This window comes from Neoarthrinium moseri (assembly GCF_022829205.1).
Source record: "Neoarthrinium moseri strain CBS 164.80 chromosome Unknown scaffold9_Wmoseri_CBS_16480, whole genome shotgun sequence".
Taxonomy (NCBI): Eukaryota; Fungi; Ascomycota; class Sordariomycetes; order Amphisphaeriales; family Apiosporaceae; genus Neoarthrinium; species Neoarthrinium moseri.
Genome location: NW_026055123.1, coordinates 121,336 through 147,027, shown reverse-complemented (window position 1 = coordinate 147,027; position 25,692 = coordinate 121,336). Strand labels below are relative to the sequence as shown.

Here is a 25,692-nt window from a genome sequence, read left to right as displayed (position 1 = left end):
GGCACATCACTGGGCCACCTTCTTCCGCGTAATAGACTCCACTATACATAGACCGACCAGCCCAGAGACAACCGGCACGGTGGCAGGAATACTCTGGTCCAAGCGATCGGCTCCCACGACGGATGCCGCTAAGCCCGCCCTCCCGCGTGAGATCATGACCGACATCCCCAAGGCCCCGGCCGCCTTGACTCCCCAGTTTTGCTTCAACACAGTCGCCCTGCGAGGTTCGCCGCCATCTCACCATTGTTACAGTGCCCCCCAAAAATGACAAGAGCTGAACCATAGCCGCCAGATTTCCTGCGGATATCTCGCGCCGCCGTCGACGACTCCATCACCCAGAACCTCAATGCGCTCCTGACGCCGTCGAGGACGGGGTTCGACCCCAGCTCCACGTCGGTCCGGACGCCGCGGTCGCGCAGGGAGCTCGACCCCCAGTCCTGCCAGGCCTTCAAGGAGCAGGCCCTGTTCCCGTCGTGGCAGTCGCGGTCTGACATCCTGACCTACTGTGCATATGTGGCCACGAGCCCGGACCCGGACGACCCCGAGACCGTGCTGCGGGAGGCCGAGTCGCTGAAGGAGCGCGAGCGCATCGTCAACGAGCGCCTGGACCCCTACTCGGCCCGCTACTACCCCAGAGAGCCCCGGACACAGCAGCTGGCGCAGCTGTTGAGACAGGAGAGGAATGTCGAGACCATCGTGCGATCGCGGACGTGGGGGCTGGTCCGGGAGCGATGCACCGAGCCGACAGAGGATGCCGACCAGGCCCTGAACGAATGGAGGGACAGGCAGGGCGTGCCCAAGCCGAGGCCTTGAGGTCGGCGTAGTCCATGTAGCCGCCATGGCAGAGCCGTCTCTGGCTTTGGTTGCAGGGCACACGACCTCGCGTGTACATGCACCTTGTAAATACCATGATCTAACTCGCCGCTGTAATGAATAGAAATCGCGTAGGCATGAGCAGAGAAGATGTCGTCGGATAGCTACTGGGAGTCTTGCTCGAGTCACGGTCTCCTCCGCTGTGCTGGTTGCGGAAGCGATATACTTGACCTGACGTGACCTACCTATCCCTGGCTTAGATGCGCCTACAGCCTAATGTTGGTGCTGGAGCAGGGACTATAAATGACTTCGGTCAAAGAGAGAAACATGTTTGCGCGTCGGCCACAAGTGAAGATTGTTGAAACTATTATGTTGCGACGGCCAACGGAATCTCAGTCGGATGCTGCCATGTACCACCTTTGGCTTGTGTGTCCGGCATCGATCTGTCTCAGACAAGTGCCTGGGTATATTCGGATAAAGCTCGGCGAAGGGGAGCTGCAGTCAGCCATCTGCCCATTCCGCGGTCGAACGAGGGAGATGCCAAAGCTTGAATCCTGTCTGCAGCGATCCCTCCGGCCCACGAACGCAACACACGAGCTTGACTTCCGGCTGCCTCGACTCAGGCATCGTCGTGTTGCTGGTTCGCCGTCTGCGTACAGAGTACGGACATTGGCCGGTGACGTTATTAGTCAGGGTCCAGTGCAGCAAAGGCCAAATCGGAATCCCGTCGCCGTGGGTCCTCCCCTGCAAGCTCCGCCGGCTAGCTTCTTCTGGGTCTCGTGCTGTCTGGCTGGCTGTCTGTCTGTCTGTCTGGTGCGCTGTGCTGTGCTGTGTGCGTGCGTGCGGTAGGAATCCGACCCGAGAAGCTGTCCCGGATTCAACTCTTCAACGTCTCGACGCAAAGGTGCCCCCGTCCTCTGCACGACCGCGCCGCCTAGGTTCCGACCCGCTCTCTGCTCCCCTTCGGCGCATCCTCAAGTGCACTCTCCGGCTGCGAGCCGCGCCGAAACCCCCCTCTCTCTCCCCCTCTCCCTCATCCGCCCACCATGCCTCAGCCCCTCAGCACCAAGGAGAACTCGCTGTTCCGCCAGGTCATCCGCAACTATGAGGACAAGCAGTACAAGCGGGGCCTCAAGGCCGCCGAGCAGATCCTCAAGAAGAACCCCAAGCATGGCGACACCATGGCCATGAAGGCCCTGATCATGAACCAGCAGGGCAAGACGGACGAGGCCTTCGCCCTCGGCAAGGACGCCCTCATGGCCGACATGAGGTCACACATCTGCTGGCACGTCTACGGCCTCTTGTACAGGTCGCAGAAGAACTTTGAGGAGGCCATCAAGGCCTACAAGTCCGCCCTGAAGCTCGAGCCTGAGTCCGCCCAGATCCAGCGGGACCTGGCCTTCCTGCAGATCCAGATGCGAGACTTCGCCGGCTACATCCAGAGCAGGTCCGCCATGCTGCAGGCGAGGCCGCAGATCCGCCAGAACTGGACCGCCCTCGCCGTTGCCCACCACCTCTCGGGCGACCTGGCCCAGGCCGAGAAGGTCCTCACCACCTACGAGGAGTCGCTCAAGTCCCCGCCCTCCAAGACCGACTACGAGAACTCCGAGGCCGTCATGTACAAGAACACCATCATCGCCGAGCAGGGCGACTACGAGAGGGCCCTGGAGCACCTCAAGACCATCTCCAGGCACAACCTCGACCGCCTGGCCGTCATGGAGCTGCGCGCCGAGTACCTGGCCAAGTTGGACCGGAAAGAAGAGGCTGAGAAGGCGTACCGAGCCCTGTTGGACCGGAACCCCGACCACCCCGACTATTACACCAAGCTTCTCGAAGTGGTCAACGTGGCCGCCGACGACCAGGCAGCAAGGAAGGCCGTGTACGACGAGTACGTCGAGAAGAACCCTCGCTGCGATGCGGCCAAGCGGTTACCCCTGGATTTCTTGACCGGTTCGTTCCCACTTGATCCCTTGGAGACGCATTCGATTCACTGACTGTACTATCTAGGGGACGCTTTCCGCGAAGCTGCAAAGGCATACCTTGGCCTCATGTTGGACAGAGGAATCCCATCGACCTTTGCCAACCTGAAGCACCTGTACGTGGACGCGTTCAAGAAGGATACCCTTGGTGCCATCGCGCAAGAGTACCTGGAATCCAAGAAGTCGAGCGGCGAGAAGGCACCGTCGAATGGTGATCCACCAAAGGGCGAGGGCGCTGCGCTGTACTATCTCGCCCAGCACTACAACTACCATCTGAGCCGCGACTTGGCCAAGGCTATGGACTTTGTCAACCAAGGCCTCGAGCTGGCACCCAAGAACCTCGAGTTCCACATGACCAAGGCTAGGATATGGAAGCACTACGGTAACACGCAAAAGGCGGCGGACACGATGGACGAGGCACGCAAGCTCGATCTCAAGGACCGCTACATCAACACCAAGGCTGCAAAGTACCAATTACGAAATGACAACTCCGAAAAGGCATTGGAGCTGATGGGCATGTTTACTAGACCTGACTCGCAAGCTGGTCCCCTGAGCGACCTGATCGACATGCAGTGTGTCTGGTACATGACCGAGGATGGTGAGACCCAGGCCCGCAAGGGCAATGTCGCCCTGGCGTTGAAGCGTTTCCACCTCGTCAATGGCTTCTTTGATGTGTGGGTAGAGGACCAATTCGATTTCCACAGCTTCTCGTTGCGGAAAGGACAGATCCGTGCCTACGTGGACATGATTCGCTGGGAGGATCAGGTGCGCGAGCACCCCTTCTACAGCCGCTCCGCCTTGGACGCTGTCAACCTGTACATCAGCATGCACGACAGCAAGTCATTGGCGAATGGAGTCAACGGCACCGATGCCAATGGCGACGATGCCGCGGAGCGTAAGAAGGCTGCGAAGAAGGCCAAGAAGGAGGCCCAAAAGGCAGAGCGGGAAGCGGCCGAGAGAGCAGCAAAGCAGGACCCTAACAAGGCCAAGAGCCCCCTCGACGAGAACAAGAAGAAGGATGACGACCCCAACGGGCTCAAGCTTGCAGCCACCGAGCAACCATTGGTCGAGGCAACCAAGTTCCTCTCCCACCTGCTCCAGTACAGTCCCAAGTTCATCGATGCACAACTCGCCGGCTTTGAGGTATACATTCGACGAGGTAAACAACGCCCCACATTCCGTCTCAAGACTTTTGTTGCACATTGCTGACCCCATATCCAGAAAAATACCTGCTGGCGCTGAGGTGCCTGAAGTCGGCGCTGGACTTGGACGCCTCGCATCCCCGAGTCCATGAGCAATTGGTCCACTTCCGCAACGTCCTGAACACCAAGCTCGCTTCTCTGCCTGCCAAGGTCCAGGAAGTCATCAAGTCAGAATTCACCGCTCTTGACGCCTCCACGGACCTGAAGAAGTACAACGCCGACTTCCAGGCCAAGAACAGCAACAGCGCACCTCACGTGATCGCAGCCATCAAGGCGAAGAAGCTGTTGGGCGAGGATCAGAGCAAGGTCGAGAAAGAGTTGGCCGACGTACTCAGCGTCAAGGGCATCAAGTTTGAGGACGCCAAGGAAGTCTTGGCCCTCCTGCGCGGCTGGAGGAGCAAGGAGGTCGATGGCTTCAAGAAGGCGGCGGCCGAGAAGTGGCCCGAGGTCACGGCCTTTGCGTAAATGGGATCGCTACGTGTACGATGAGAAGCATCTAGAATTGCGGCAGCTTGAGGGGGAACCGGCAGCATGAGTCCTTAGATCCGAGATCAGCATGGTTGTAAAAGAGGCGGTCACCTGGCATATGGAGATCCAGCCAGTTCGTAGACAGACAGGTGGATGCTACGTTGAGGCATGGCATGGCATACACGAGGAAGAAGAAAAAAAGCACTCTGGCGTACACAAAGCGATATCCTGGTTCGGCGAATGAAAAGGGGGTGGTTAAAAGTTGTAGACTATCTCCGTTGGCATCACCAATACAGGCATTGCGCATGACTCCCTTCTGCTGCCCGGATGGCCGATCCAGGTACAAGCTCGAAGGACGTCTATTATAGCTTTAGACCACCCGGGATGAGCAATGACCTAGATCAGCAACTCGGTGTTGCGCGCCACGGTTACGGTTTACTATGAACCAAGAGGACCTGAATAAAAGCCGTAAGTCCGGGTAATTCTAGCACCATGCCAGGCGAACTATCTGGCTCCTCGCGCTTCATCCCAGCATGCGACGATATCTCCTGGAAATTAGCATGGACCCGAGTAGGCTCTCCGACCTCTTGTCATTGTGCGAGGTGGGATATGCAACGGCCTTTGAGTTGTTATCTCCGGATTGGGATGCCATAGTACGCAACGGAGCCAATCACCGGTGCCTGAGAGAGCGTCGACAGCCCTTTACGGACAGGTGTGGAGACTTTTCGGAGCCGAACGCGCATATCGACCTATTGGGTATCATGGCTTATAAGTCACATTCTGTACAGTCAACAGATCCGCCAGAGACACTGAAAGAAATTGTTTGCGTTCTCCATTCTCTGTCAAAAACTGCTATCATCTTCGTAAGGGCTCAGTTAAGTTTCCGGAATAATACAAAAAACCTGAAAAGCATGTCATCAGCCCCCAGCCCCAACCTGCCCTCGGCCTACGGGCCCAAGGAAACAGCCCTCCTGCTCCTCGACTACCACAACATCATCCTGGGCACCATCTCCGACGCCGACGCCAAGGAGAAGCTCATCACGTCCACGCAGAAGCTGCTGGCCGCCGCCCGAGCCTCCGGCGCCCCCGTCGTCCACTGCCTCATCCGCGTGGACGCCGACCCGGCGCCGACGAGCAAGCTGACGGAGCGCTGGGCCACGGGGTTCAAGCCGGCGCTGGCCGCGGACCCGGCGCTGGGCCGGCAGATGGGGGCGGTGGCCGGGCGCCGCGAGGCCGGCGCCCGCGAGTACTTCGTCGACCGCGTGCCGGGCCGCGTCTCGGCGCTCAAGTCCGAGGGCATCCTGGAGCTGCTGCGGGCCGAGCTGGGCGTCAAGAGCCTGGTGCTGTGCGGCGTCGTCAGCAGCGGCTGCGTGCTGAGCACGGCGCGCGAGGCGCCCGACGAGGGCTTCGTCGCCACGGTCGTCGACGACGCCTGCTGGGACCGCGAGCCCGAGGTCCACGACCTCGTCATGCGCAAGGTCCTGCCCATGACGGCCCATGTGGCGTCGCTGGACGAGGCGGTGGGGTATCTTGGGGGGGCTGGAGAGGCTAAGAACTAGTTCTGCGTTTTCTTGGGTAATATAAGTCGTTGCTGTTTGATATTGTGCTCTTTTCCTATACGATCAGTCCGTTTCTCGGCTACCTAGTAGCCCCTGCTGCTCTTCCACGTCCGCCAAGTCCCCGCCTCGCCGCTGCCGAGGGCCGGCGGCCGTGCTCGCGCAGCCGTAGCCGATATATAGGACCACCAAGAGTCCGCCTATGCCCAGTCCGACGTAGGACATGGGCGCGCCCCCTATGGGGCCGTAGAAGGTGTCGAGAACCGAGGCCAGGGACAGGCCCACGGCAAGGGCAGCGCTGGACCGGTACACTTGAAGCGCCGTCCGTTGGTGCCGAACCCTGTCTTGGACAGCCATGCTGGTCAGGAAAAAGGCGCAGAGCAGCAGTGACTGGTATACAAAGTACCAGAAGGACGTCAGGGCCAGCGTCTCGACGAGGAAGCGAGAGCCGTTGCCGTCAGTGGGGCCGACCAGCAGGAGGATAATGAACAGCACGTTGGTTGCTGCGACCGTTGGCAGCGCCAAACTGAACCAGGAAGAGGTGCGGTAGACATTCCGGCTGAGCAGTTGATGCACGTCCTCATCGACGATATCTCCCTGGTGGTCTATTCGCTCAATGTCTGATGCGGTTGGTTGATCATCGTTAGTATCGATTCTTGGGTTCTCTGGCCCGGGTTGTGAGGCTGGCTCAAACTCTTCGTCAGCGAACGATAATTTGCGGTCTTCAATATATCAGTTTCTGTCAGCGCAAACTTGGGAGGTCCTTCGTACCGTTATAGAAAAGTCTGCAAATGAATTCCACGAGCAACCTCAAAGGGGCTAGAAACAAGACAATGACAGTGACTTGAGCGAAGGTCCACCCAAGATTTTGGTCAAGTTCGGACTCGAAACCCCAGCGTCGAACCTCGATCAAGTGACATAGAGCCCATATCCCCATGGCCGTGGGCCAGAAAATCTAGTAAACCATGAGTATAGGTGCAGTATACTTTAGTGAGTAGAACCTTACCTCGGCAAGCACCGAATTCGCAGTCTCCACGTAGATGCGACTGACAAGATATATCGACAGGAAAGGGCGTACAACAAAGAAGGTATATATCTCACCAGCCCAGCCACCAATAACGCGGTCACTTACCAGGGAGTCCTCCATGTCGGTCCTCAGGGTGCGGCGAAGCCGCATCGCCAACTGAGCCGGCTTGGCTAGTAGCCGAATAACTCTGTACAAGAGAGCCGCGAACAGGAAACACGAAATCAAGATGGCGTCAAGGAGGGCGGAGGAGTGCGCGCCATGGCTCATGTCAAAGTACGCCCTGCCGTGCAAGAAGTAGTCGCTCGCGGGTCTTGCGAGCACCGCCCGCCTGTCCACGCCGTAGGCTATACTGCCCCTTATTTTGGCCGCTGGTACCATGGCTGCTGCTAGGACCACGAAGTGGCACATCATTAAGAAGACTCTCCAGGCTGACTTGTAAGGACGCTCGATGAAATTCCTGCGGAGAGCGGAGAGCGAGAGCAGACTTGTAGTGAACGCGAGCACTCTGCTCCAAGGTCAGCAAGTATCTCAACGGTCGAGTTCATAGGCACCGACCCCACATAGGTGACAAATAGCCACTGGTACGCGACCATATATTCTGCGACTATATAGCTGTAGATCAAGAGTGCAATGCTAGAAGCAACCTGCGCGTCGTGGGTCGCTAATATGACCTGTAACGAGTAGAGTCAGTTTCAGGCGAACTGTTGACCACCTGGCGGAACACTAATCACCCGCTGCAGAAGCACCTCGAATCTCGTAGATCTCCTTTTCTGCTCCAGCCAGTGGAGTTCGACGCCGAATCTCTTGAAGAAGCCTCGCACATTTCCAAGGACCAGTGCATCGATCTCGTTCGGCGCGTAGCTTGCAGGCCACGTATCGCCGAACGGATCCTGCTCCGGTTTGTGGAAGAGTATGTAGCACAAGAGAAACGACGACAGCGCAAGGCAGCTCGTGCTAACGAACCCGACAAACACCTGAAGTACAGTTGAGCATGTGACATTCTCGTTTTGAGTATTATGTCGGAGTGGAAACTCACTCCTATCCCAGCGATATCCGCGATGGGTGCTTCACTGGGTAGCCAGGCTCGGACATCGCGACTCTGCATTGTACTCAGTTCAATATGGTCTGGGTTGATGTATACATAAGTCGACAAAACGTTATGTGGAAGATCAATGGCCAAAACACCAGGGGGTTCCGGTCACCATTTCGTCTTTACATTTTACCTCAGACCCTTCTGCCTCGCAGTCCTTCGTCCTTCGTGGCGGAGCCGCATGGCCGAGACGCAAAAGCCTTGGCTCAGCCCTTTGGCCCCCCACCCCCTGCATCCCAGATCTGCAGCTGTCGTATAAGGAGCAGAAAACATTCCGAGAGAGTCAGACCTGCGTTTTAATGATTCATTAAAAGAAGGATTAGCCCAGCCGCAGAGCTTGGTTGTGTCCACGTGCCTAAATCCTTTCACCTCTCGTAGGCGTCCATCTCCCCAGCCAGCTTTCGCGGATGCGCCCAGTCATGTTGACCCTAATCTCTTTGCTATAAGAGTTCATTTTGGGAGCATTCGACAATCCGTGACGTTCAAAGACCCAGCAGGCGAATGCAAACACCAATGAAAAAGTCAGGTCATTTTCGTAGCTCGACCGGCAGGGCGCGTAGGCTGAGAAAAGTCGCAGACATGATACCTCTACCTGCTGGTAAGCCACGGACTATGGTCTATAATCGAGACTTTCAATTGTAACAAGACACGATGAGTAACGGCAAATGACTAGATTGTTCAAGTAAACTTAATGATATATTTACCTAGAGGCTTTGCAGTAACTTACCGCAACTGAGCAAGACTACCAAGAATGGCGGGCTAAGTTAGTTCTTCACGTTGGGTTCGCAAACACTGGAGGTTTGAACTTCGCTTCTCCTTTCGCAGCTACTTGCAGGCACTAGTTAGGTGTTACAGGCTTGGAAGCTAAACGTCCTCCAAATATAGCACGTATAAACAGAACTTTGACACAACCGCATGGTACCTCACAGGGGTCCATTGATCTCCCTCTATCGATACGACTACGCGCATCATTTTTGGTTTCGCCGGCATCTACCTCGATTGTGTGCTGGCACGTGACTTGCGGAATCGTGTTGGGCTGTCGCTCGATCTCGGAAGGCGACTGACTATGCGACCCACACGGTGCAACGGAAAATCCGGACTAACGTAGCAGTCTCGTAAAGACCGAACACGGGGTGTGCAAGTTTTCTAAAGAATTCTAGCCGATTGCGAGAAGTTCGTATGCAACCTGCAATGACGTGTGCACATTGGTCCTGAGGTGTTCTCCGGCACAGCATATAATTTTGTTGGTCGAAGTCTTACGGCTGCAGATCTGTTTGTTTACCTGGTCGCCTTACTTCCAATTAGCGTGGGTTACGGTCGAATTAGAAGTTCAGAGTTGTGCTTGGAATCCCCTGGTCGCACAACTTATACTGTTGTCGAATTGTCTCAGATGTGGGCACAGAGAAACGTGGCGTTCCGGGGCCGCTACACAACGGCACAAAAAAATTAACGAAACGGCGTCATACACGCTTGTGCCGGCTTGACTATCCGTCATCAATGGGGCAGTTCGATTCAGGAGTTGGCAGTGGGTGTGCACTAAGTTTCCAGTGGGGCGGCCACGATCCGTGGTAGCCGGTTGGTTCGTCTGAAGACTCATCTCCAACACTTCTGCTCTACCAGATTGGCCCCCAAGTACTGTGTAAACCGATGAATGGTTGACCAGGCTGCCGCCCGAAAGTCAGGCGGAGGTCTATTGATAGAAACGTGTCTCCTGAGGCTGTCGGCAAGCTTACATTGGCAGGGCCCTGGGGGCCATTAATATTTTCAATGGTGCTGCATTGAAATTGCCGCCGGGGTTGCACGGGGACGAATACACGTCGCTAGCGATCCACGTCATTAGCAACAGGTCCCACCGTGGCTGAGCCGCCCGCGGGCCGGGAAATACGAGCGCTTGGGTTGCTTGGGTTGCTTGGGGACGGTATAGCGGCGGCAGTGGAGCCGCGGGCGTGCCTTGGCGAGAGATTAGCTGGAGCCGTGCCTGGCAGACGACGACGAATCGACCCACCGTTATACCCCTGCGTCAATGGGTGCGATCCTCGGATCAGGTTCTGATCCCTGGTCCAAATCTGCTTTTGCACGATTCTAGAACCGCTGATCCCTTTTCTTGATCCGCTCTCCGTGTCGTTCTTTGATCTTTAAGAAACCAATTCTCGGATTCTTGACATTCGCTTGTTCGGTCCAACTTCCAAGACTCTTACTATTTTCCTCACCATTGTCACTCGCTAGACTTTTTATCAATTAATTATTTCTTATACAATATGCGTTTTTCCTTGGCTGTGTCCGGCCTTGCAGCTGTCGGCGTTAACGCCGCCTGCAAGTCCGTCTTCCCCTCGGGCACCGCAGGAGCTGTGGCCCCTTCATCGACGGCTTCGGTTCCTTACGGCGTCAAGAATGCTACCGTCGCCAATGGCTCAGGAAGCAGCACCGGAGGCAGCAGCTCCAGCCCAAGCAGTGCCACATCCAGCATCGCATCGGCCTCCACCGGCGCTGTGAAGGCTTCAAGCTCGTCGAAGTCAGCCCAGAACTCGGGAATTAAGGGATTCAACTACGGTGCCTTCTTCCTCGACCAGCGTGCTGTCCAGCAAGCCGACTTTGAGTATCAGTTCCGCCGTGCCCAGTCCCTGCCCGGCACTGAGGGATGGAGCAGTGCTCGTCTATACACCATGCTCCAGTGGGGTACCACCGATGTTATCTCGGCCATCCCAGCAGCTATCGCAACCAAAACCAGCCTTCTGCTTGGTCTCTGGATTTCCGGCGGTGACTCCGCCATTACCAACGAGATTAACGCTCTCGAGGCTGCCATCAACCAGTACGGCACTGCCTTCACCGACCTTGTTGTTGGTATCTCCGTCGGTAGCGAGGACCTCTACCGTGACTCCCAGAACGAGGTCGGCGCCAGTGCCACCTACCTGCTGGACTGCATCTCCAAGGTCCGCAGCACCATTGCTGGTACTCCTCTCGAGGGTGCCCCCGTTGGCCACGTCGACACCTACGATGCCTTCCTGAACTCGACCAACTCCGCTGTCATCGAGGCCATCGACTGGATTGGCTTCGACGGCTACCCCTACTGGGAGAAGGCCAAGCCCAACAGCATTGAGGAGGCCACCACCCGATTCTACGACGGATACGACAAGACTGTTGCCCTGGCCAACGGCAAGCCCGTCTACGTTACCGAGACTGGTTGGCCCGTCACCGGCGACACCATCGGCGCTGCTGTCGCTAATGCCGAGAACGCTGGCAGCTACTGGAAGCAGATCGCATGCTCGCTCGTTGCCAAGGGTGTCAACCTGTGGTGGTACGACCTCCAGGAGTCCCAGTACGGAACTGCCACCCCTGACTTCGGTGTCTACGGTGCTGGTGACCTCATGGCTCTCCAGCCCAACTACGATCTGTCTTGCTAAGCGATTTTATATATGGATATACTTGGGTAGGATTACACGGTTATAGACGGTACATGGGCTCACAGGCGCAAAAAGTATTGTATATATTGTATTGATAATCGATTGTAATCAGACAGAAGCATACGACTTCCAAACATTTCGCTTCCATCCATTGAGCAGTGAAGTACTCGAATCATGCTTTCAGATAAAGCCCAGTTACAATAGCCGACGGGCACGTGCCAGAGCAATGGCAACATAATCGAGGCGCAATCTAGGTACGGGCCAAAGGCGCTATGAGCCCTCTGTTGTATCAGGCTTTGAAAGCTTGGGTACTACTGCCTGTTACGCCTCGTGGTTCGCGAGCGAGTAATCAGGCAAGTCCACTGCTTCGGTCAGCTGTCTCCTGACTGGACACTGGCATCCCATTCTCCATAATCTTCTTCCCAGCTTCATACGTTGCAACACTGAAGGACTCGAAATCATTTTTATCCTGGAAATCGTCTTCGTTCAAAGCGAGTTTGGCCAGCACTCCCGATCCCGCCTTTGGCCATGCCGGCGGTACGGACTCCTCGGAGCCTTCCCGATCTGCTTGCGGCTTCAACGGCGTGTCGGGAGTGGACAGCTTTGAGAAGTTGACGGGGCCGTTGGATTCCACGGCGATCCGTACCGCGGTTGGTTGCACCGCAGGAGGACGTCCCCTTCTGGCACCAGAACCTTCGGGAAACAGGGGAAGGTCCGGGTGTAGCTCGAGACTGTACATGATAAGGTTGACAAGCTGTCCCTGCGGAAGACCTGAGAGATACGTCCTTCTCTGCAGAGCAAGGTCAGTGTAAAATAACTTGCATGGAGTACAGCGGAGCTTACCTGGTCAGCACTTTTGGTGGACCAGCTCACACCCTTGAACCCGTCCATTGACTTCTTCTTCGCAAGATGCCTCTCCCTCTTTGCCAAACAGTTCCGGCAGAACCATGAACGAGACTCATCACTAACGAACTCGTCATCGATGTAGGGGTCATGGCAGAGCTGATGCCAGCAGAAGTTGCAACCGTCGCAGAACACGACCTGATTACTCGTCGGGCTGAGTCCACGAGTGCATACCTTGCACAACGCTTGTTCGGGCGTTCTCTTCCCATAGTGCTTCTTCTTCCCAGCTCCTGACCCTGTTGCTGGGTTGAATTGTGTCGGTTTGAGTATCTGGCGACCAGATTTGGTCATAGTTGGGGTGGCTGTGTTCTGATAATCCTCATCCTCGTCGCTCTCTGACGGGTCACTCAGCACGGAGGAGGCATCGTCTTCGTCCTTCCCTCGTTTGCGCTTAGCCCCGCGCGGTGCCTTGCCTTTCTTGTCCAACTTTGTAGGGCGACCGCGGGGCTTCAGCGATGGTAGAGCACCTGCTTGAGAACCCTCTTTCTTCGGCATCATGCGAGATGGCGCCAGAGCTGGGACTGGTATCGAAGCCGGCATAGGCAGAGTCAGAGATGTGTTCATGCTCATGACGAGGCGACGTTTAGTATCCTCGTATGCCGACTGCTTTATTGCGCCAGCTGCCGACGCAGAGGATATCGCCGAGCTCAAGTTGTTTGGTTCTCCCCGTATGCGTTTCAATATCATCTCGGTAGTGGCGGAGAACTGCGGTGCGTAATGTGGGCGCGACAAGGAACTTGTTGAGCTCGGGGCTGGACTCGCTGTCTGCGGTACCTCCTCCCCCTCCAGCTTTTCCGGCTGAGTTTTCGGGGCATCTTGTCCTTTCGATGAAGATGCATCAGTCTCCATAGTGGTCTCCATGGTTCACTTGCTGTGGCTACTCCTGCGACGTGTTAGCCACCTCGTACATCACAAGAAACACTCGCGCAGCGGCACTGACCTCGATACACTGTATTCTATGGCCTTTAAGCCACGTGTCTAGCAATTGGCCTTGCCCTACCTGCCGATCGCGTTGAAAGACGGCAATTAGATGAACATGGCACGACCACGGGATTGCTGGAGGTTTACGTGTGGCTCACGTGATCTTCACGTGACCGTTGCCGTTAGGCCCGAACTTTGCAGGCAAGGTACGAGATAGTCAATGTCGACCTGTGTCACTTTTTTTTCGGCGGCATCGCATTCATCTTTTATTTCTCACTTCAATCACCTCAGATAACAGTCTCCTCGAATAGTTACTGTCTTATCCTATACACACCACAGTCATAACTAATCATTCGGTGAATTTAACAACTTGCTCTTCTATCCTGGCGAGAGCATTCATGCTTTCATTCTCCTTCTGCAACTCGACAACCCTCTGCTTGAATGTGGAGTCCTTCAACACCGCGTCGATGCCTTCACGGATTTGTCCCGGTGTGGGAGTCTGAGTCTTGACATTCCATGAAACACCGGCCCATGTTGTCCTCATTATGGTCTCCATCTTGTCTTCCGATTCGCCAGCAAGAACCATTGGAACGCCAGCCATGACCGATTGTGTGATAGCGCCGTACCCTGCATTGGAAACGAAAACGTCCGTATATGGCAGGATCACATCATAAAGAAGATAGTCGGCAACCCTCACGTTACCTGGAACGACAAAGTCCGCCGGTAGGGTTGCGCCTTTCATGCCAAGAGTGGTAACTAGTAAGATGTCGTCCCTATCAGCGACTCCTAGGATTGTGGGAAGAATCAACTCTCTCAAATTCATGGCGACCGTGCCTTGTGCAACGAAAACAATCTTCTTCTTGGCATGGTTCTCGACCACATCGGACCACCAATCAGGGTACCTGTAGGCAGGTTCCGGGGTCACAAGTGGCAAGCAGCCTGTGAACACCACATTGCTAGGCAGGTCTGACATTGGATACTCCATACTTGTGGAGCAAAGCTGCAGTGTCACATCCCAGGAGGTGACCCAAGCATCACCAGGGAAGCCTTCCGGCAGTCTAGTGGCCCCAGCTTCGAAGTACTTCTCATTGTAGCCCCGAGTCAAGGCTTGGCTGAAGGGCGACTCATTGTACAACTTATTGAGCGCTTGATTTCGAAGCCGCCCGGACGGAGTCGAGTCGGGCGGCAAAGCCATCAGGAATGGCCCGACGTCGACACCTTGGATATACATAGGCAAGGTATTGACACCAATTGTCTTGGGGAAAAGGTCGAATCCTCTGGGTGGGGGTCGGCCGTACTTGAATGGCAAGACACCTTGATTGAATGTCTCCAGCACCATGATGATCTGGCGATTGGGATTTTCCCCTCTCATCTCTACAAGAGTATCGTCGACAATCTGCGTTTTCTGAACTATGCCACTCATCATGACCGTCTGGTGATCGTAAAGTATTCGCTCATAACCGATTGCACGGGACTCTCGCTGCGCAAACCAGTCCGGGGGAACAAGTTCCATGACGCCTGGGGTTGCGACAAACGTGGCGCCCATCGCAACAATAGCGGGCTCAAACTCCTTGGCAGCAATAAAGGTTACTTCATAGCCTTGTTTGATGACGAAGGCGGCGATCTTGAGGAGCGGCTGCGTATGACCCGCCAAGGGAAATGAGGTGAAAAGTAGCAAAGGTTTCTCGTGAGTTGCCATAATGGAGTTGTGTGAAGTTTACCACGATGTTTCTGTTCACACATACTTTTCTAGAATTCAATATGCGATGAAGAAAGATGCACCTTTATAGTCGCTGAGACAGTACTGGCAACGATTCTAGTTGCTGGATATTAGCAGGGGGAAACACTAGCATACGAAGCACGCGTTTGGTGGCGTCGTGCTGTCGGCCAATCATAGCCCAGAGGTACACACGAGCGGCCATATCTTTATGATCAAGCGGCCGCTAGTTGCGACAGCTTTCTTGCAGCCCGACTGCATACCTCGTAGGTTCAGCAAAACTATACAATGCCTATGGCCGGGGCCTGCTTTACATAGTCAGGGAAGAGCAAGCCACCGATCCTTGACACCGTGATTTATGATGGGACCAGACATTTCACAGTCCTCATGGCCTCGACAAACTTGGACCAATTAAAATGTGCAGCACGTCTTGCAATGGAAGCATTCAATTGCCCACGCTTCGGAAAGAGTGTTACTCAAGCCCAATCAGGCTTGTCGTCAAAGCTGTTACCACCTCGAACATGTCATTCCGACTAGCTCTAGCTGTCCACATGTTCATATAATTTATAAGCTAATTCAACTTATGCTCAACTCTCCAGCGCAGCTGAAGGTCAGTTTCGACAGGAACGTGTCCTTTGTTTGGTAGTACTGGTGCATTGATATGTGGCGGTGACGAAGAGGCAGTGATAATGTTTGACTGCCACACGAAGTGACTTGCTTTAAAAAATATTTATCCTTCGCTTTCAGCTTGCTCACCTGATACTATGAACATCAGTAACCTGGACGATGTGTTAGGCCTGCTGCGGTAGTGGTATTTGCAAGCTTCAGCACGGGAGGTCAGGCATAGTGGTGAGGCATATTCAAGGCTTTACGGTAAGGGGTTCACCATCATGGTGCAGGGACGGTCAATTTCTCACTATAAATTCCAATCCCGAATCTTCTGAATCCTGTTAAGAAATGAAATGTATTGTAGACAGGACATTGCGTGCGCTCTGAATGCATACTTCAGGCTATACATATCCTGTACAGAGCCAACCCGGTTCTCACCTCTTATCGGTATCTCTCTTCTAAACGTATTAGTCTAGCAATCCTGTAGATTTGACCTTTTGGATTAACAGCGGCTATCATTGAGTCGCTGCGACCGGCATATGCGGTAAAATGTGTAATAGTAAATAGACGGGCGCCTATAGGCCAGTGGGTAATGCCGTGATATTAATCCTTGATTGAGCCCCCTGCGGGGCGCCTCATGACTATCAAATGCGTTGAAGTGCCGAGAGTCCTTATCATCAGCTCAAGATCCTGTTCAGACAGAATTCTGCATCCCTCCTCGACCCATCGGACTCAACTCGTCTGTATCCATCTGTTGCTCTGACTTTGCAATGGTTTGGCTCAGCAGCTCCCTGGCGCTTGCGGCTCTCGCCCGGGCTCTCCCCCAAGGTGGCTTCGGCGGAGGCGGTGGCGGTACTGCTATGCTTCGATTTGGATGCTCTCAGGTTGTGATTGAGCGTTTGGATCCGTACGCAATCAAGCTCTTTGCGTTCATTAATATACCTCCCTTGAGTGGCTAACTGCTCTGACAGGCTTGTCAATCCTGGTTTGAATCCATCTCCGCATTTGCATCAAGTCGTCGGCGGAAACGCATTCAATGCTTCGATAGCCTCGACAGATGTGTCCAAGCTAGCGACTTGCACCACATGCAGCTTTGATCAGGACTTTTCCAATTATTGGACGGCCAATTTGTATTTCAAGGCTCGTAATGGAACCTATAAGCGCGTGCCCCAAATCGCTAACCAGGGGCTTAATGGCGATAACGGCGGTATCACGGTGTATTACACTTCACCAGGTTCCAAGCAGACCACCGCTTTCAAGCCTGTATGTTTCACAATCCCAACTTTGATATATGACTCACAACTAATCATCTTAGGGCTTCCGAATGCTTGCCGGCGATTCCATGCGACGCAAGTCACAAGGATTGGGGAAGAACATGCAGAGTTGCTTCCGTTGCTACACTGGGCCCAACTTTGGAGGGAATGTGGCCTCCCCTTGCTTCGATGCTAAACTCGACACCGAGACGTTCCCCGCCAATAAGTGCCCCGGCGGTATCCGCTCCAACATTATCTTCCCTAAGTAAGCACTGTTATCCATGTTTAAGAGCGTATCGGCTCACAAGCGCAGCTGCTGGGATGGAAAGAATCTTGACAGCCCGAATCATATGGACCATGTGGCCCACCCCGAAGGTGGTCCAACCTCGTTTGCTGTCGTGAACGGGAAGTGTCCCTCAACCCATCCAGTCAAGATCCCCCAGGTGCATCTTGAGGTTCGTAATCTTCTCGCCTTATTGCCGCTATATGTATCGATAGTGCTTTCCCATGCTGACCAAATGAAACTAGATCATGTGGGATACGACCGTCTTCGCCAAGGAAGATTGGCCCACCGACGGAACGCAGCCCTTCTATCTGAGCACCGGTGACAAGTAAGTGAACTGCTCCTGTCTCTCACGATTCCGCAGCCGGATATATCTAACGTTAATACAGTACCGGGTACGGTCAGCATGCCGACTATGTGTTTGGCTGGAAGGATGATACTCTTCAGAAAGCCATGGACGGTGCCTGTTTTGGTGCCACCTGCAAAGGACTAACTACACAACAGACCAAGGTCAAGAACCAATGCTCTGTGAAAAATACTGTCAACGAGAATACCGAAGGATGTGAGTTTCCATTCTCTATTTAACATGCCTGTCTTTGTTCTAATGTCATACCAGGGTTGGCCGAGCTGCCTGGAGGTGGTAACGGTGTCTAACTGTGCAAGCACTGTTCGGACATCAGATACGGTCGCTTGTGCATTTTTGGCTCGATGATTCTCATGTCGTATCTAGTTCATTGTCTCCCCCTATCTTTATTTGAAGTACTCGGTTTCTAAACAGGGAATGACTCGCTGCGAAGGTGCCTTCTCGTGTCAACACGAATGACATTTCGTATTAGGTGATTACCTCACAACCCCATAAGGCAAGCCTCTTCAGCTTCCAGTGACAAGTCTATTGATAGTTTCAGTAAGAAAACATCAGCCATGTCCACTGTAGCCACTATACACATGAATTTACGGGCTTCCGATGAGAACTTCTTGTGCTCAAGCCATTAACGGTACTGGGGTCACGCATCGCACGGACTATTACCGCCTCGGACTTCGAATGGCATGTGGCTACAAAGGTAGATAGTCGGCCATATTCATGATCATGAGCTTAGGTCCCACTGAAGATGCGTTATTCTCAATGTCTCTCTAGTGAGTTGATTGCAGTGATCGCATGAGATATCCACTAATGTACTTACAGGACCTCATATTCATAGATGCCATACATGACAATCAACTCGATTTAACATAAGTCGATGCTACAGCAACAGCCCGACGAGCCACATCTGGCACAAGCCGACCAACCAATATCCACCGGCCGTATTTATTCTTCGGTTAGTTTATGTGGATCCACGAATTCTCTGATAACCCCATTCTCTCAACTAGCTCAATGCTAGAGACATGGATAACGATAACAGACATTTCTTCAACAACAGCTCAATCACGTGATTGATCATCTGGTGAGATGGCCGAGCGGTCTAAGGCGTACGGTTCAGGTCCACCTGAACAACAATTCCGTATAGAGAAATCTGCGTGGGTTCGAATCCCACTCTCATCATCAATCTTTTGTCGATCTACGTTCCAAACAGTATATACATATATACATGCATATATTTTTTCACGTCTCCATCGGTGCATCCTCACAGAATGGCTTTCAGCATTTCTTTTTGGCTAGATTGAAAGCTTGCTTCCGATATTTACTTTGTTAAAGCTGGTGACCAAGGTACACGCATGTTAGACGTGAATGAAGCGAACATGTGAAGACACAATTCTATTTATTGCGTCTTGTATGGGGGATTGCAATAGACGGACCACTGTTATCAAGTTTACGCTTGTGATTCCTCCTCCTGGAGAGAACTTCAGCAAGTGTCTTGGCCAATGATGTGCGGCTTTTGTGAAGAGCCCACCATTTCATATTAACATCTTGGTCGACGCCCTCTTAAGACTGCCTGCGATGGATAGAAGATAGTCGGTCATGTCGGATGGCTCTTCCACCCCGACGTGGAGCGAATTGGAATCTCACTTCCCTGTTCCACAACATCCATTTTCAGTTGTACTTCAGCACGGCGAGTCTCATCTCACGATGGAGGTCACCAAAACTCAGTACGTACATTCCAACGACATCGTAAAAGGTGGGTTCTCGGTGTCGGGGAGGATCTCTCCAGGGTCGGTATATCTGATTTTTGGACGTGATTTTGTACGGGTTATGGATCATGATCTTGTTCTTGATAGTGTCAACCAGCAGATCAGGGGATCCCAAGGAATCGGCCATTCCCGCAAGAATTTGGTTCCATATTTCGCGCACTCGGACCACGTCCTCTTCAGTCTACAAGTATGGCTGGGTCTGCTCAAGCTTTAAGAACTTGACCGGAATCTCATTATTGTCGGCGTAGTTGTGACGAAGTGCAATTGTCAAATCTGGTCTCGGCAGGACGCGGAGCAGGGTGATAGAAGAGAGGGAAAGCAGTGAAGCCCTACATAGCTGCTCGCTAGATGGATACTGCTTGATCACAAGAAACCGAGATGAAAGGGTGGATGAGGCTACGAAAGTAAAGTATGTTCCTCCATGTCAGCTTACCGATGAACTCAACGACCGTAATACCAAACATGGATTATTGAAACTATAATTATACGCACATTGGCAGCTACAGGAAAGTTCGCCAAAATCTTTCAAGTAACTAGTCACACTTGGACCTCTGACACGGTAATGATACATCGCAACCATCCCATCAAGAACCAAAGTGCCCGCTCGCCAACGGCCCCCCTTTCCACCCGTCACTCCAACGTGATGCTCGCATTCCCACTGCTCCCGCCCCCGCCCGCAGCCGTGTAGCCCTCGGTAGCCAGGATCATGTAGTCGTGGGCGCCGAGGCGCATGCCGGCGCGGGCCCAGGCGTCGAAGTGCTTGCTCGTGGTGATGGTGCCGCCGACGCGCTGGTCGGCGCGCACGCTCCAGAACTGCTGGAAGGTGGCGGTGCCGACGATGCTGGGCTTGTTGACGCGCGTGCTGGTGTACAGCAGGTACGTGCCCTCGCCGTCCGCCGTGAAGTTGCCCCGGGCCGTCCACGGCTCGCCGGGCGTCAGGTCCCCGTGCGCGTCCACGATGTAGTACTCCACTAGCGGGTTGCGCGTCCACCCGTACAGCGACAGGTAGCCCGGGCCCGTGGGATGGTACGTCCCGCTGTACTTGACTGTCCTGTAGAGGAGGGGAGATGAGAAGGGCATGTCAGCCACGACGGCGTGTGGGCTTGGCTTCGGGGCTTGCTCAGCTCACCTCGATCCGCCCGGGCTCCACCCCTTTCCGCAGACAAAACCGCCTCCTCCCGACCACTTCGCGGTGTAGGAACCTCCGGCGCCATTGTTGCAGTTGTGGCTCCCACCACCCTCCTGCCAGAAGGACCAGTAGTAGTTCGCCTGCGCAGCATCGGAACCCAAGGCACTCTCGGGAAGGAAGTCCCCCGGCGCGGACCAGACGCTGCTAATCAGCCACAAGGTCACGAGTAGAAATGACAACATGTTGACCAGTACGAACACCTCTGGTATAATTTCTCAGTATTTCTTCGAGAGTCGGAGTAGAGCAGGCAGCAGCTGCGGCTATAAGTATTCTCCTGGTTCAGCTGTTGCTATACCTGCCTGTATGTAGAGTTTCGCTTTAGCCTGAAGCAGCCTATTACAGAGGACTTGGAGATCAACTACCCTACGTGTTTCCACCCTGTCTCTAGACACCCTACTCTCACTTATTCCCGAAATCACGATGTCGGATTAAGTGCCAAGCCGCTTCTATAGACGTTCACGGCCAATGACGATGGTGCTCGTTGCCACCCCTCGCATTAGGACACGGCTGATCCAGAATCTTGGCAGGCCACATATAGCACCGCATGGTAACTACCGAGACCCCGCGCAGAAGCCATGTATAAGAACGTCGGAAGTTCAAGAGCCGACGTAGTGATCTCAGTCGGAGCAATGGAGACGGATCACAGCATCAAGAAAGGCTCAGCGGATTTGCAGCGTCTGTAGGGACTGGCCTTGACGAACAAGAACGACGGAGACAGCAGATGGCTATCTTCAAGAGTACAGGCCACTAGGAAACGCCTCCGTCAGCCGACAGCGCAAGTATACTCGGTATATGGAAGTGGTCGAGCAGAGTGGATGGTTACATTCGTTTGACTTCACGGTCTCTCACATTGGGAAGGACCCAGAAGCGAACAGGAAGACGAGGACTTGGTCAACGGTTTGGCAGGTTTCATTAGCATTGAAGGGGTACCAGTAATAGGAACAGCGGTTAACACATAGTTGATGAATGTAAATGTTTGGTCAGTTTCTGGGTTTTTTATTATCTAGTATTTTCGTGGTGTCTGTAGGCGTATAAGCGAAGGCTTTGCGGCTGCTGTCCACTACCGCGGTGAGCTAATTCTTGTTGGATCGCTCACCACGGTAGCTACTGCATCTGTCAATGACCATCCATCCATCGCTAACAAGTCTTCCCACTGAACCAGCTTCGTGAGCCGGCTAGCTGTACATGTGTTTTAACAGTGGCCAAGTGTGTGCCCTGTGATGCTTCCTCCGTAACGTCGGCGAGTATGCCGTTTCATCCCTTGCCAAATTCCAGTCATGCCATTCGTAAAAAGAAATCCAAAAACCACCACTTCGTGGTGCAACTTCAAAACCGATAACCCCCGAACATTACAGATTCCAGAAGCCAAGTACCCCTTTTCTAGTGAATGCAAAACTGAAGGAAAGAAAATCTAAAAAGTTCCACAGGCAGGCAGCACCAGGCTCGTCCATTCAAAGCGATTGTAACCGCGGCGACTTGAATGTTCGGGCCGCTAGTCGTATCACACTGAAGGAATAACCAGTGTGCCGCCAGGTGGTATCGAGGTCGTAACCGACGAAAGCAAAATCAACCAACCCCTCAAAATCCATTTTTCCATAATGCTTTCCGAATGCAATGCAATGTGCAGTCCATTTTGTTCCAATCTCTTGTAAAGAAGCAATAACCAAGGGAACAGGAATGGGGTTTGCTTCGAGGCAATCCCTGGCTGTGCTGGGCCGCGACGATCTTGATGGCCTTCCAGCAGACCGACTGTAATCAGCCGTGCCTCCCATCCCTTAAGCCAACAAGCCTGTGCTTTTGGCGATCTGTATAAAGCGTGAAATGACAAAAACAAGAGCCAGACGACTGCTTCTAATCGTCGTTTCCACGTCGAAAGGTTGGCGGTAAATCCAATCTCGATGACGACTCTCCAATCCCAAGTCACCAAGGATGGATCTGTGTCGGTGTCTGAATAATTCTGAGTAGGGGGACCGGAGAATGATTGGTCGACTTGACGATGGTTGCCTTGACAAGCCATCTTGTTGTTTTTGAACGCCTGATTAATCCGCAGTTTTGCCACCCCTCCTAGTACGAATGCGAAAAGAAAGCCATGGTCTATTAGTAGAAACTCCGTGGACCAGGTCGAGTCGACGGGCCCATTGAACGCCTGATGAAATGAAGAACAAAAGAAGAAAATTCGTAAATAATCAAGAAAGGAACACCTGGAAGAGACTATCAGGTCGCCGCACCTTGACATCAAGGATCTCGAAGCCGGGGTATCGAAGACCCGGCATGATAAATCAAGGGCTCTGCTCGATACCAGCAAGAACTGGCGGGGTGTGGTCCTGATGTTCATCCAACCAGTACTCCGGGGTATCTGAATTGCAAACGTATGTTCATGAAGATGCCGAGTAAGGGCCCTCACGTGGGCAGAACGGTCACCAAGCCCAACTTTGGTGTTCGGGTCAAGGCGACTCGTGCAAATGTCCAACCGCGCACTTCAATGCGTTGGGGACAGATCAGGCATTGCTGTAGATGAATCCTTAACCAACCACGGCTTGACCGAACCCATGATGCTGGAAATAGTGCGCGGGCTTATGGAGGGTCGCCATGCATTGGGAACAGTTGCACTCAGCGATATTTGCATCCCAGATACCCTGGCCACCGTAGTGGTTGTAGTAAGACTGGTGTTGGTGTGTGGAAGCCCTGTGGTTGTACGACGCATGAGTGGTGGTAGGGGCCGACGACTGGTAGCCCCTGTAGCCCGTTGCCATGGCTGAGTTGAACCAGTCATTGTAACGCGAGTTCAGCGAGGCAGCGGAGTTCAGGTACTCGGGAGTACCATAGCCTGAATCGGGGGGAGTGAGAGGTGCAGCAGACCAGGAAGTCTGGTACTGTGTGGCCCAGGAGTTCTCGCGAGGACGGAAGGAGGATTTGGCGGCGGCGCGTGTGAAGCGAGCACGCTCGTAATCGGAAATTTCCTCGGGTGTCCAGCCTTCGTAAGCCAGAGGGTGGTGCTGAGAGTTGGTGCGGATGTCGGTACGGATGGGAGCCAGCCTCTCGCGAGCAGCGACAGCCTGTTGCTTCTGCACAAGCTGCTCGCGCTTCTTGTTGGTCTCCCAATCCTTCCAGTTACTCAGCCACGCGTTGTAGTCGCCGCTCTTGTCCAGGTTCACGTAAAGCGACCAGTCGATGTGACGGAGCCAGTCGTTCTCCATGGTGTTCAACTCCTGAACGGGAATACCGCTCACCTCGGACCAGGATCGGTTCTGGAAGGTGTTGTCGTCAAGGAACTTGCTGCCCAACAGGAGCGAGACAGTAAGCATGCGCCAAACCTGTCCCTCGTTGACCTTGAAACCTCCTGCGGCGTTCAGGGTGTTAACCCTCTTCGCCAGGTAGTTCAGGCCAAGCAGGATGGTTGTGCTAGGAAGTCTTGTCGAGGTGAGGACTTGCGAGACAAACTTGCGGGACGCCGCGGTGACAGAGGCGTTAGGCATGACAAGACGCATCGACATGTCCGACACGTACTCTGCCATCATCTCGACCTCGTAGTCGAGGACTGCACACACACCGCCCGGCATCGTGATGATGTAATGGAATCGGAGAACGGGTGTGGTATGTTGGTGAACAAAACCGGTCGCACTGCTTCAAGCACTTGGGAGACCTGGACAGGGTTGCGTGGGCGAGTCCACTGAACGCTGGCCGATGATACCAAGGCTGAAGAGCCGAAGGGTGAAAGATGAAAAGGAAAAAGGTTGAGGAACCTTAATGCGAGACTCCAGCCATATGATGATCCGATCAGTCCAGAGGGAAAGATGCGACAACGATGTGTTCAGACCTGATCTCTGGCGAACCCTGACGATGTGCAAGCACGCGTTTCTGGGAGTGCGCGAAGGGGATCTCGACGGAAGTCGTGGACGTGTCGGTGGGTGACGATGATTCAAACTGGGAAAGGCGTTCCCAGGTGTCGTCAATACTCAAGCGCAGCCAAGGCCTGAATATATAAGGTGAGGGTATTCGAAGATGACAATGAAGTCTTTCGAGATGAGCGATGTGAATCGTAGGTAGCTTTTACCAATGCCAACGCGGAATGGAAATTCAGTCGTAGGGTATAACGGGCAGAAAAACTCTAAAGCACTGTATTCATTGTCTCTCGAGTCAGCCGCACATTGTTCCGAGTCTTGACAATTGCGTGGAACAAAAAAAGGACCGGTGAACAAAGTGCCGAGTATGTGTCTTGGTCCGAGACGCGATGGGAGCTGGTCGGGGGGCGACTAGGTGGTGTTAAGGAAACAGGACAGCCAGACAACGAAGTCGGTCGTCGAGGATCAAACGAGTCGAGGCAGATGGGCGAGACTGGAGTGATGGTGTCTGCCGACGCGACAGTCCAAGGAAGAGCCCGACAACAGACTGGTTGCTTGCTACAGAACCAGAACCAGGATGCGGTTGTTTGTTGTGCTCGACGGACCGGATGTGCGAGCGGGAGGCGAGTAAGGAAGAGAGGGCGTGGGAGTGAGAACCAAGCGGCCGGGATGTGACGACGAGCATCAAAATAACGGCGGAAATGAATCGTGTCGGTGGTCGATGCGCCAAAAAGCTTTGGGCTGGTTCGGTGGGCCCTCTGCTCCCAGGGATTTTTTGTGGGTGCAGCGCTGGTGCTGGGCCGTTGCCGTGTTGCTGTTGCCGGATGGAGACAAGACGAGACGGAGACCAAGACACACACACACACATACCACACGCACTCACACAGGCGTCGACGAAACGCAGGTATATAAGGAAAAAAACAGGACGGGAAATCAGAACTCACCTCAAGTCAACGTAGCTGGCGACGCCGGGGGAGAAAGGGAGGGCCAGCAGGCGTGTGTGCTGAGGCAGCTGTGAGCTGTGCAGTGCGATCGACGTCCGGCTGAGCCGATGGGCTTCGTCGCAGGTCGCAGTCGCAGGTCGCGTGGGAGTTCCTGTGCCTCCAAGTGACGTTTGGCTGGGGTTGGTGGTTGGGTTGGGACTGGGACTTGGGGACTTGGGGACTTGGGGGGGAAGCGTGTCGGGTTGGCGGCCAGAGACTACCAAAAGTCTTCAGCACAGACTGGCCCTGCACGGCAACCGGGCCTAGCACGTAGCGTAGCGCAACACCGAGCGAGCCCTGGTGTCTTCTCTTGGCTCCGCGCTTTTTAT

At 54.0% G+C, this 25,692-nt stretch overlaps 10 protein-coding genes across 10 annotated transcripts; 5 read left to right on the top strand and 5 right to left on the bottom strand.

The window, feature by feature from the left end:
• Positions 1-154: 154 nt before the first annotated feature.
• Positions 155-813, top strand: JN550_003635 (uncharacterized protein; the record flags this gene model as incomplete). The annotated part of the gene is made up of 2 exons (XM_049315061.1): positions 155-224; positions 293-813. 2 exons carry the CDS (start codon positions 155-157, stop codon positions 811-813), a joined length of 591 nt encoding a protein of 196 aa, XP_049174205.1.
• A 1,046-nt stretch (positions 814-1,859) lies between these two features.
• JN550_003634 (uncharacterized protein) lies at positions 1,860-4,459 on the top strand (the record flags this gene model as incomplete). Its single annotated transcript, XM_049315060.1, has 3 exons — positions 1,860-2,763; positions 2,821-3,951; positions 4,014-4,459. 3 exons carry the CDS (start codon positions 1,860-1,862, stop codon positions 4,457-4,459), a joined length of 2,481 nt encoding a protein of 826 aa, XP_049174204.1.
• Positions 4,460-5,373: 914 nt separating this feature from the next.
• On the top strand, positions 5,374-6,021 carry JN550_003633 (uncharacterized protein; the record flags this gene model as incomplete). The annotated part of the gene is made up of 1 exon (XM_049315059.1): positions 5,374-6,021. The coding sequence occupies one exon, from the start codon at positions 5,374-5,376 to the stop codon at positions 6,019-6,021; it is 648 nt and encodes a 215-aa protein (XP_049174203.1).
• A 63-nt stretch (positions 6,022-6,084) lies between these two features.
• On the bottom strand, positions 6,085-8,150 carry JN550_003632 (uncharacterized protein; the record flags this gene model as incomplete). The annotated part of the gene is made up of 6 exons (XM_049315058.1): positions 6,085-6,740; positions 6,790-6,973; positions 7,025-7,550; positions 7,601-7,716; positions 7,777-8,019; positions 8,082-8,150. The coding sequence occupies 6 exons, from the start codon at positions 8,148-8,150 to the stop codon at positions 6,085-6,087; spliced, it is 1,794 nt and encodes a 597-aa protein (XP_049174202.1).
• A 2,243-nt stretch (positions 8,151-10,393) lies between these two features.
• On the top strand, positions 10,394-11,536 carry JN550_003631 (uncharacterized protein; the record flags this gene model as incomplete). The annotated part of the gene is made up of 1 exon (XM_049315056.1): positions 10,394-11,536. One exon carries the CDS (start codon positions 10,394-10,396, stop codon positions 11,534-11,536), a length of 1,143 nt encoding a protein of 380 aa, XP_049174201.1.
• A 349-nt stretch (positions 11,537-11,885) lies between these two features.
• On the bottom strand, positions 11,886-13,300 carry JN550_003630 (uncharacterized protein; the record flags this gene model as incomplete). Its single annotated transcript, XM_049315055.1, has 2 exons — positions 11,886-12,326; positions 12,380-13,300. The coding sequence occupies 2 exons, from the start codon at positions 13,298-13,300 to the stop codon at positions 11,886-11,888; spliced, it is 1,362 nt and encodes a 453-aa protein (XP_049174200.1).
• A 409-nt stretch (positions 13,301-13,709) lies between these two features.
• JN550_003629 (uncharacterized protein) lies at positions 13,710-15,059 on the bottom strand (the record flags this gene model as incomplete). The annotated part of the gene is made up of 1 exon (XM_049315054.1): positions 13,710-15,059. One exon carries the CDS (start codon positions 15,057-15,059, stop codon positions 13,710-13,712), a length of 1,350 nt encoding a protein of 449 aa, XP_049174199.1.
• Positions 15,060-16,456: 1,397 nt separating this feature from the next.
• On the top strand, positions 16,457-17,876 carry JN550_003628 (uncharacterized protein; the record flags this gene model as incomplete). Its single annotated transcript, XM_049315053.1, has 7 exons — positions 16,457-16,593; positions 16,658-16,949; positions 17,002-17,204; positions 17,253-17,394; positions 17,468-17,550; positions 17,612-17,784; positions 17,839-17,876. 7 exons carry the CDS (start codon positions 16,457-16,459, stop codon positions 17,874-17,876), a joined length of 1,068 nt encoding a protein of 355 aa, XP_049174198.1.
• A 2,103-nt stretch (positions 17,877-19,979) lies between these two features.
• On the bottom strand, positions 19,980-20,720 carry JN550_003627 (uncharacterized protein; the record flags this gene model as incomplete). The annotated part of the gene is made up of 2 exons (XM_049315052.1): positions 19,980-20,400; positions 20,479-20,720. The coding sequence occupies 2 exons, from the start codon at positions 20,718-20,720 to the stop codon at positions 19,980-19,982; spliced, it is 663 nt and encodes a 220-aa protein (XP_049174197.1).
• Positions 20,721-23,060: 2,340 nt separating this feature from the next.
• Positions 23,061-24,098, bottom strand: JN550_003626 (uncharacterized protein; the record flags this gene model as incomplete). The annotated part of the gene is made up of 1 exon (XM_049315051.1): positions 23,061-24,098. One exon carries the CDS (start codon positions 24,096-24,098, stop codon positions 23,061-23,063), a length of 1,038 nt encoding a protein of 345 aa, XP_049174196.1.
• Positions 24,099-25,692: the final 1,594 nt, after the last annotated feature.